Genomic DNA, 9,978 nt, shown 5'->3' with positions numbered 1-9,978 from the left:
ATAGGCTTGTATTGGGGCCTTCCCGATACGCCCCTATGCCATGATTCAGAGGGTAGTCGAGACTTAAACTGACCCCTCTGAATTGGTTTTGAAAAAAATAAAAAATAAAACATAAAAAAACACCGATATAGGCTGATACATCGGTTTAAAACCTTATTTACTACATCTGCATGTACAAGAAGGTTGAATTTTTCTTATACCAAGTGTGAAGGCCCTGCCCTTCTAAACTAGTGCATAACTTCATATATCTGCTCTAGTCCATGTGTTAGGCGTTTGTAAAGCCCTAAGTATAGCTAGTGGTAGTATTCCATATGAATACATGATTGAGCCATGGTTATAATATAGTGGAAGTGTCTAAGGTTGTGTTTGGTACCATTACTGTTGTTTCTACGTGAAATATTTTTTAGACACCTAGATGGAGCATACATGCTTCTTTCTTCGTGTTGATCCACAGCAACTATTACCCTCCACTCTTTAGCTCAAAATTCAGCTATATTGAAATGTGGCAGCCGGATTTGATCCCAGGTCTCTGTTACAACGAGTCAAAGGTCCTACCAACTGAGCCACACACAGTATCGTTGGTAACCTAATAAAAATAAAGTAAGGAATGTTATTGTTGCAATCTAACATTCCAAGTTTAAGAGACCAGATTATAGTTGGTACACACAACCACCTATTTTCACTTTCTATATTGTTTATGCATTTTTTATAGTTTTATTCGACCATATAGAACCACCTCTCTCTCTCTCTCTCTCTCTCTCTCTCTCTCTCTCTCTCTCTTCTCCCTTTATTAGAAAAGGAAGATAGATTGAAAGTTCAAGCTCTGGAACTGAATGTGTAATTAACTATAGAGGTTCCTCATCTATCCAGCGCTTATACATGGCCAAACACGCCTTGGGCTGGTACTCTGGAGCTGTGTGTCCTCCGCCCTGTATGAAAACAAACATTACATCAGCTTTCCTTTGTTCTATTACTATGGATATTCCATTTTCCACTGAAGAAAGAAAGAAAGAAAGGAAAAGGGCAGAAGAATCAGATTGCCTTCACAGTCGCAAATGTCATGTTATTGGAATATGTCCTTGTATATCTGCACCAGAACCAAACACACCATCTCTGCAACTGTCATTTCTAACATCAATTGAATTCTCATATTAATTCAAAGACGATGTTGGCATTCATGAATTTGCGAAAAATCAGACGTAGGACCTACCCTCCAACTTGTCCATCCACAACCCAAGACCTCCAGCCATCAACAATGGAGTAATTGAGAGAATGTATCCATGCTTCAGTGGCCAAGAATGGCACTATAAGGTCATGATCACCGCTATTTTTAAGTGCAGAAGCCTTTATTATCAAAATGTCACTTGGACGTTACACAATACAGAATGCAAGATAAGATATTTCTCACCTGTAAACAAGAGAACGGTATCCTTTCCGGCTTAGATTTACATGATAACTGAAGCTGCTTTGGATTTCAGCTGTATAAGACAACCCATAGTTGCACCTCCGCCATTCTCCAATTGATCCCTGTTTTCATCATCACATTCACATGGATAGAGGGTGTTAAGAGGATAACAACCTATTCAAGACCTCACCTAACATCTTCAAGCTTTTAGGTTGAACCGTTCCTTAAGATGGTATTAGAGTCTGTGTGATCAAATGGTCTAGTGTTCAAGCCTCATGGCACCATTCATGATTAATTAACTTCAAGCCCAATGGACTTTCATGTGAGGGGGCATGCTAGAGAATAAAAACCTATTCAGGGGCCTCACTTAACAGCTTAAGCTTTTAGGTTGAACATTTCCTTGAGAGAAGTTCCTTGCTTTACAACCATTTACTTCCTTAAAGTGATTCATTACAAGGATTCTCGATGGTATAATACTCATACCTTTCGAATGTTCAATGCTTTTCGGACATTATCATCGTTAGCCCAATAATATGACAATAGATAGCCATCAGTCTGAAACAAAAAAAAAAAAAAAAAGAAATAAACTTGTAGTGCAATTATGAACCTTTTGTGACATTAGCAGACGAAAGCAGAGAGGATGACAGAGATATATACCCTGCAGAATTCTGTAGAAGAAGGTTGTGGGTCAAGGATCTCTCTGGAGTTGTCCTCGAGATATCTTCGATCCCCAAGTTTTTCTTTCGGCTTTGGGGATGCAAAGCCACAGAGTGGTTCCAAAATGTGTGCAGTATTAATTCCCAAAAGACACTGCAAATGCAATATGATCAAGCTCTACCATTTGGTTTTAACAAGGATGCATGTAAGATGACAAAAGGAATACAGAATATATAGAAGAAAACTCCCACCTCAGAGAAAGCCTGCATATCCTGTAAACACTGTACATTGCTGGGATTTATATTCACATACTCCCCTTGGCAGTTTATTTTGGCTGACTGGAAGAAGCCATATCTCTCCTTGTGTCAATTAATTCTTGCACATAGCCAACTACGCTTTGGAAACTAGGACTTTCTGTTTTCAATAAGACAAGGATTTGAGAAATTGATTTACCTGGTAGAGTTCATCTGATACGAGTCCCAGTCCATGAGCATGTGGTAGTTGTTTGTTGCTGTCATAACTCACATCCGTTACAGGATTACCAAGTAAATATCCCTGGAACCATATTCCAGATGGTTAAATATTTTATGGACTAGCTCTTGTCTGTAATTCTACCACAAGCTCAAGGAATTAAACAGGTTATTAAGTTGATATTATACTAGTTGATTATTTCTATGTTTGTCATGGGAAAGTTATGCGGAGTTTCTGAAACTGCACTGAGATATGCCCAGTGCTGATTCTGCTATCTGCAATAACTACAACTGCTGCTGCTACTACTACTTCTTTTTAATACTCTAAACAGGATTGTTTATTTATTTATTTATTTTATATTTTTACAACCAAAGAGATGTATATGACAGAAATTAAATGAAATGATTTCTTTTGTGCCTGTCTTCTGAAAAACATTAATTACTTACTTTGATATTGATGAATGGTTCTTCCCCTGCATCATTACCTGCAATATATTACAGACTTGAAGATACATTAAGCTGCCCTTAATTTGTATGCTATGCACCAGGAAAACAAATTGATTTTCAGCCATTTGAAATTTGGAATGTAGAGGGTTGTTATGTAATTAAAGGTTGTGTTTAGGTATTCAATGATCCAATCTGAAATTGAATTAGAGTAGTACTATAGGCTGAGTTTGGGAGGAGTACAAATGCAAATATATAGAGTGCAAAATCTTATAATTTATATTATTTTGTATGTATTTACCCTGTACATATTTTCATTTGTACTCTTTCCAAACTGAGCCAAAGGGGAATATTTCTTGTTTAACACCCAAACTAGAGAACATAATAGTAGGAAACTGAAGCAATATAATTACCCTCTTCACCTGCCAGACTTTAGCTGAGGAGTCCTCTGCTCTGCCACATGGCAGAAGAAGAGTACCGTCTTCCATGTTTAATAAATTTTAGGCTGTATTTGGTTGCAGTGCAAATCTGAACCAAATTTTGCATTTGGTTCAGTTTTGCAATTGTTTGTTTGTAATTATGGCTGTAAGTAGGTTGCAGTACATATTTCATTTGCACTGATGTAAATGCATTAGAGTGCAAAGGAAAAACTTTGCACTTGGAAACGTTCTTGAACATGACACATTATCATGGGTAAAAGAGTAACTGCTCTCAACATTTTTTTTTGACCGAAAAAACAAGCAGAAGCAAGGGAACTGAAAGGGTTGTTGTGTCATGCCCAAAATCGTTTCTAATAGGAAAGTTTTCTCAAGTGCATAAGGGCTTAGTGTAAAGTATTCTGGTTTATTTTTGCTTGAGTTTTGACTTCATCTTATTTGTTTGTGAGAAGTAAAATGGGTGATCTCCATTTTAAATGAGAGAGAATAGAGGTAAGAAGAGGATTATCTGTCTAGAGGAACAAGTTAGGATGCAAGATGATGTGGTTCCCACTATTTAAAAGGAACTAAGGTAGGAAGAAGGTGGTGCAAATTTTGCATTAATTTTTGAATGTAAAATTTGCATTTCATGCGAGTGCAAAAGAGGCAAAAGGTATAAGGCCCCATTTGGTTCTCAAGAATAGGGGTCTGGAATCAGAATTGGAATAGGCTATTCCGATTCCAACTATTTGGTTGGGTGGAATCGAAATCCTATTCTCATTCCTATTGGAATGGAATTCCCCTATTTGAGGGAAGGGCCATTCCCTACCCCTCACTTGAGAATAAAATCCCATTCCTGCTGATTTTAATTCCCATTTCTATTCCTATCTGTATCAAATAGACTATGAAAATGGATCATTCCAATTCCAATTCCAACTGTAAACCAAACGGACCCTAAATCTTATATCAGATGAAAATGCAATCATAATCAATAACAACTGTTCAGAGAGAGAGAGAACCATTTAATATATCTATAACCACAAGCGGGGCAGTCTTGCCAGAATATGAATCCCCACCGATATAAACTGCATTTGAAAGGAACTCCGGATGATCCATCAACCACTGCAAATATATATGAACACAACCAAATCCAGTGTAAGTTGAGATATACATGTGGGGCGCCAGTAGTAAGAACCAAAGTGTTAGGTAGTTCATATTAATACCTTCCTCAGAAATTGATAAGCTTGTTGACATGATTTTATGTCGCCTGTTTGAGAACCTTGCAAGCTACTTGAATATGAGAATCCTGTTCCAATAGGTGAATCTAGAAATATTATGCTGGATGCCTGCAAATTGTAAACAAAATATCAGTTTGGATCTTCTACTCCTATCTCTAGTACACTGCAGCTGCAAATCACAACATGTAATTAAGTAGGGATGCACCTCGGGTTGGCCTTGGGATGCTTTGGGCTGAGCCCATTCACATTTTGACAAAAAATTAATCCGGGCCTACCCAAATTGTATCTTTGCATGCAAGTACAAGAGATATTTCCAATGTTTGGCTGTAGTATCATGTGGGTGTGGGCAGACATTCTTATGGGTAGCAGATCTGAATACACAAAATATAAATATATCAACAAATACAGATTAGCTGAAATCTTTAGCTGTTCAGAAGGCTGTGGAACCAATTCTAATGCCCCAATAAAATACATGGGGCCCACACTGGGAGATTGAATGGTTGTGGGTCCCATGTATTTAATAACTGATGTGGAGTGTTATTATTGATTCCACAACATGATGAATAGCTAAAGTATTCAACTAATCCTATATCTATATCAACATACCAAGTGGCTAGTATCAAGGTTTCAAATTTTAACATGATAGGTATCTTTTAAAATTCGGTACAACATACAGTAAAAAATCTGTTGTATCATTTTTTTTCCACCTTATTGGACTGTATCAGAGGTGTATTGATTGATAAGCTACAGAAAAGATACAAACAAAAAACAAAAAAAGGGGGGAAATAAGCTTTCTTTCCCTTGAAATAGGCCTTCTTTCACCCTTCAAATGACTTTAAAACTCTGAACTTCATTCATAGAGTGCTAGATATGCAAATAAAAAAACAAAATAAACAAAATAAAAAACATGAGAAATACATGTGAATCATTATGTTTTTGATGTTTTTCAAGTTTTGAAAAATATTACAAAATATGTAACTTTTTTTCAAATTTTCATAATATCTTGTGATATTTTTGCTTGAATGCTTGAAAATATTTAAATCTATGTTTACATTTCTTATGTACAAAATCACTTTTTATGTGATTTTCACTTTTGAAATCATATTTTTTATCTACCTATAAAGACTTAGGCCCCGTTTGATGTGTCTTTTCATGGAGTCTTTCGGCTGCTTACAAGCCGGGAAGACCAAAAGTCGATCTATTCCCGTTTGGCACGCGGAAGATCTCGCCGCCAAAAGATGGGGCACTAAAAAGACGCGAGAAGCCCATTTTGCACGTCTGCCAAACGGTCAAAAGCTCAATGTGTCTATTGATTGTCAAAGCTACGAGAAGATCTTCTCAAAAAGACTTGCCAAACGGGCCCTTAATATGTTCTAGATCTACGGATTATCTATCATCTCCATAAAGCAATTACAATTTCTTCTTCAATAATTATTCTTTTGAATATATTATATAACATAATTTATTTTTAATTTTTTATAATTTTTGAAAATAAAAAATAAATAATAACGATTTAAATAAAAAATAATTATTAATTATATTTGCATTTAGTAGTTGTGCAAATGCATGTTTTATGACCGGATAGGATAGTTGGTTTTTCCATCCCTTAAAACTTAAGAATTATAATTTATAAATTATAGTTAAGCATATGTTTTTTTTAATGAAACTATAATTGATTACAATGTATTTCTTCATAAAACCATTAAAATATATTAATTTAATGTATGTGCACCTCATTGAGGCATTATACTTAATGTTATTGATGCTATTTTATGATTTATTAAAGTATTTATTCTATTTCTGTGCTTATTTATATGTGTCTTAATTTTTCTCCAATACACATACATATCCAAAATATATCTAGATATGTCTCTTAAAATTACATTTCCAATAGACTTGCATTTTTTATACTTTAAACCTTGGCTAATATGTAACAATGACATAAACTAGCATGCAATATCCAAGTGAATAGTGGGAACAACAAGGGAGGGAGAAGAAGGGATTACAAGTAATGCACCTTGGTCCATGAGTAGGGGTTCAATGCCAAACTAGGCAAGCTCCCATTGTATTTCATCGTCTCAATGCGTAGTGGACCTACAATTAAATTGAAAGCTTCATTCCACCATGAAATAATGCCCTGCCATTTTCAGTGGTTTGAAGAAACATTTTCCTTCTTTCTTTTTTTCTTTCTATAAAGAAGGGTGGGAACTTTACATTCAGCAATCTATTCACAAATCACAGTTAATCCTTCATAGGCAATGTGGGATAAGGAACAACACATGGTTCAACCTGTAAAGCAGCTATTAGGTTCAACTAATCATTTCTCTATCAATTTATATGCATGTCCAATTAGACCCAAGCTTTTCATTTTTTTTTTAAAGAAAGAAAAAAAAAAGACCAAGCTTTTTTCAAGTTAATTAGTTAGGTTAATCCCATTGCCCGTAAAATTGGAATATCCTCCCAATAAAAAACTGTCCCAACACAATTCCAACATATGTATCTTAACATTTCACTGTAAGACTGGGACCTGATGTAATGTTTGAAGGTGTTGGAATGTCTTTTTCATTTGGGAGGACACAATTATATTTAATTAGTTGGAATGCCAATTGATTTAGGTTGTCAACGTGTTAAGTATTTAGAATGGGGACACTTTTCTTTCTTTTTTATATATAGAATGAGGCGTACTTTATGTTTTTTATTAGACCCACATCGTCAATTGTTTCTTTGTCGCACACTACTTCTGAGCAACTGAGCATGCGGATAAGATGATAGGGATCCATGAAGTTGCATGGAATCAGTGGTCCATTCTGATTCCAATCTTTTGTTTGGTCAGTATGTGATTCAGATTCCTATTCTTGGAAATTGGAATGGGATTCCCCCATATGGGAGAATGCCATTTTAGACTTCACCCTTGAAAATAGGATTCCTATTCTAGAATGCTACCAAACTTAATATTAATAAGGTTCAAATCCTGATTAGTACCTTGTATTTTGGACCTAGTGCCACTTTGGTCCCTAAATTTAAATGCAATAATTCAGTACCCAAATTCTTAAAATATGTTAATTCAGTATCTACTATTAACTCACTGTTCAATGCCTCTGAAAAAGACACAAATGACTTTCGAGTATCATCTAATTTTTTTTTTATCAACCATTCAAACATTGGCAAAAAATTAATAATCCCAAATTCTTACTTCTTCTATTCAAGAAAGTTGGAGGCACATCTTAGTGGGGACATTCTGGACCCCAACTTTCTTGGATAAAAGAGGCAAGGATTTAGGACTGTTAATTTTTTGTCAATGTTTAGATGGTTGATAAAGAAAATTAGATGACATTCCAAGGGCATTTGTGTTTTTTTCAGAGGCATTTAATGGCTAGTTAACGATAAATAATGGATTAATGCATTTTAAAAATTCGGGTGTTGAATTGTTGCATTTTAAAGTTTAGGATACCAAAGTGGCACTAGGCCCAAAATACAGAATACTAATCTAAAATTTTCACTATTAATAAAGTATTAATATAATAATAATAATAATAATAATAATAATAATAATAATAATAATAATTTTTAGTTCATTCCGGTTCCAACTCAAAATGAATCAAACAACAATGATTGGAATCCAACTCCAATTTTGTATGACCCAAATAAACATTGGGAATAAGTGATTCCGATTCCAATTCCAATATTCCAACATTGGGATATTCTACGGTTCTACCCAAAAAGGCAAAAACTTTTCCACATACCTAACTCTGCTGACAAGACACTACCGTAGTGTATTGAGCTCTATTTAGGGTGGGGTGGAGGGATTCTGATTTCTGAGGTTCAACACCCCAAACAAACCTGCTCTATTCATACAACATTTATTTTTAATTAAAGTATGACAATATCCATACCGGAAGAGGTTTGAGAAATTAAAAACACGAATACCAGATGACTGGTTATCACTCTTAATATTATATCGTTATCAGTTTTTTCATATCAAGTCCCCTGTTGAACACTTCGCCTCTGCACTTTTTGGGATATCTTTTTTGATGTAAATTGGGAACTGCGTACAAAGATTAATCTTTTGGAAGTTATTTGAACTGTCGCAGACAATTTTCCTTTTTTTTTAAAAAAAATGGAGTAAAAGAATTGAAAGAGAAAAGAAAAAAATAATGGAGAAGAAAGCAAATACCGATCTCAAAAAGAAGTCCTGATAAAGCAGAGCAACCAGGACCTCCGGTGAGCCAAAGCATAAGCGGGTCGTGCTTGGGATCCCTCTCTGACTTAATAAAGTAGTAGAAGAGATGCACATCCTCCGACTCATCCACACTCACATAGCTGCCAAATGCCAACATATATCCAGAACTACTTGTTAGTTAAACTCAATCAAATCAAAGGAGGCACCTTTCTATATACCTTCATCGAATCTCTTCGTCTATATGTTTATATATTTTATGTATGTAGAGATCTACAATAAAGAGATTATGATGCCGTATCGTCTACCCAGTTTCTAACTCGAACGGAAGAGGGCCCTGAAAGCCAGGGAGAGATTGAATTCTTGAACCAGAGAGTGCAAGCCGTGAGGACGAAAGCAGTAGAAGCAACAGACGGAGGAGACCAACAGAGATGATGGTTGCCGCCATTTCTCATGCCCAGCAGGCAGCAGCGGCGGTGATGGAGTCTGGAGGGGAAGATAACTGATAAAATGAGTGATCGATGTGGGTGCAACGGGTGGTTGTCCGTTATCTCTAATAGATGAAGTAAAATATGTCTCGTACACACCCAGAGGCGCAAATTTGGGCGGTGGACTCGATGGTTGCTTCCAGGGAATGAAAACCTCCAGGTTAAAATGGTTCGGTTGTCGTCAGAGTGGAACTAGAGTGTTGCTCTAACGGGTTATCATTCTAATCAATGAGATGAGACAAACCTCTTGGGAAGAAATTAAGTTTATCCACAAACTATTTCTCTCTAAAAAATAAAAACTTGTAGATATTCAGCTATCACAATTCCAAACAAGATATCAACAAAAACAATCATAAGCCAAGCAAATAGAGACACACGATATTTAACGTGGAAAACCCCTCCAATGTGAAGGGTAAAAACCACGGGCCAAGGAGACCCAACCAAAAATCTCCACTAATAACTTGAGGTAACGATTACAGCAACTCAAACACCGCAATATGCTCACAAACTTAGAGCAAATACAGATTCTCAAACATACAAACGAGAATACCAAAAGCGATGAAAATAATAGTCAGAAAAATTCACAAACGCGGTTATTGTTCAGGCCACAACATGGAGACCTTCACTACTCCAAATCAGATCTCCACCGTTCCGATCGTAGGTCTGTGAGTTTCAAACAATCC

At 35.9% G+C, this 9,978-nt stretch overlaps 1 protein-coding gene across 9 annotated transcripts; it reads right to left on the bottom strand.

The window, feature by feature from the left end:
- Nucleotides 1-575: 575 nt before the first annotated feature.
- LOC148873727 (serine carboxypeptidase-like 2) lies at nucleotides 576-9,649 on the bottom strand. 9 transcript variants are annotated; one of them, XM_088975906.1, is made up of 14 exons: nucleotides 9,116-9,649; nucleotides 8,805-8,950; nucleotides 6,648-6,724; nucleotides 4,616-4,738; nucleotides 4,412-4,514; nucleotides 2,980-3,017; nucleotides 2,516-2,617; nucleotides 2,314-2,400; nucleotides 2,063-2,215; nucleotides 1,889-1,960; nucleotides 1,409-1,527; nucleotides 1,211-1,324; nucleotides 1,042-1,087; nucleotides 576-929 (listed from the first exon to the last, which is right to left on the bottom strand). In XM_088975906.1, the coding sequence occupies exons 1-14, from the start codon at nucleotides 9,253-9,255 to the stop codon at nucleotides 846-848; spliced, it is 1,404 nt and encodes a 467-aa protein (XP_088832032.1). In that variant the 5' UTR covers nucleotides 9,256-9,649; the 3' UTR covers nucleotides 576-845. The 9 variants fall into 9 exon arrangements, 5 of the variants coding, with proteins under 5 accessions (XP_088832032.1, XP_088832094.1, XP_088832164.1 ...); XM_088975968.1 differs by having other exon boundaries at nucleotides 1,042-1,128; nucleotides 9,116-9,472; XM_088976038.1 differs by having other exon boundaries at nucleotides 1,042-1,119; nucleotides 9,116-9,472.
- Between the last annotated feature and the right edge of the window lie 329 nt (nucleotides 9,650-9,978).

Source organism: Nelumbo lutea, chromosome 1 (genome assembly GCF_056320005.1).
Source record: "Nelumbo lutea isolate HS-2025 chromosome 1, American lotus-T2T, whole genome shotgun sequence".
Classification (NCBI taxonomy): domain Eukaryota; kingdom Viridiplantae; phylum Streptophyta; class Magnoliopsida; order Proteales; family Nelumbonaceae; genus Nelumbo; species Nelumbo lutea.
This window is presented reverse-complemented; position numbering and strand designations above follow the sequence as displayed.

Bases quoted from the DNA above. Each gene is read 5' to 3' on its own strand.
- LOC148873727 (XM_088975906.1), bottom strand. From the start codon at position 9,255: ATGGCGGCAACCATCATCTCTGTTGGTCTCCTCCGTCTGTTGCTTCTA. The intron at 8,951-9,115 runs GTAGACGATACG...GGCATTTGGCAG, and splicing joins CCGTTCGAGTTAGAAACTGG to CTATGTGAGTGTGGATGAGT. The intron at 3,018-4,411 runs GTTCTCTCTCTC...AATATATTGCAG, and splicing joins GGTTATAGATATATTAAATG to GTAATGATGCAGGGGAAGAA.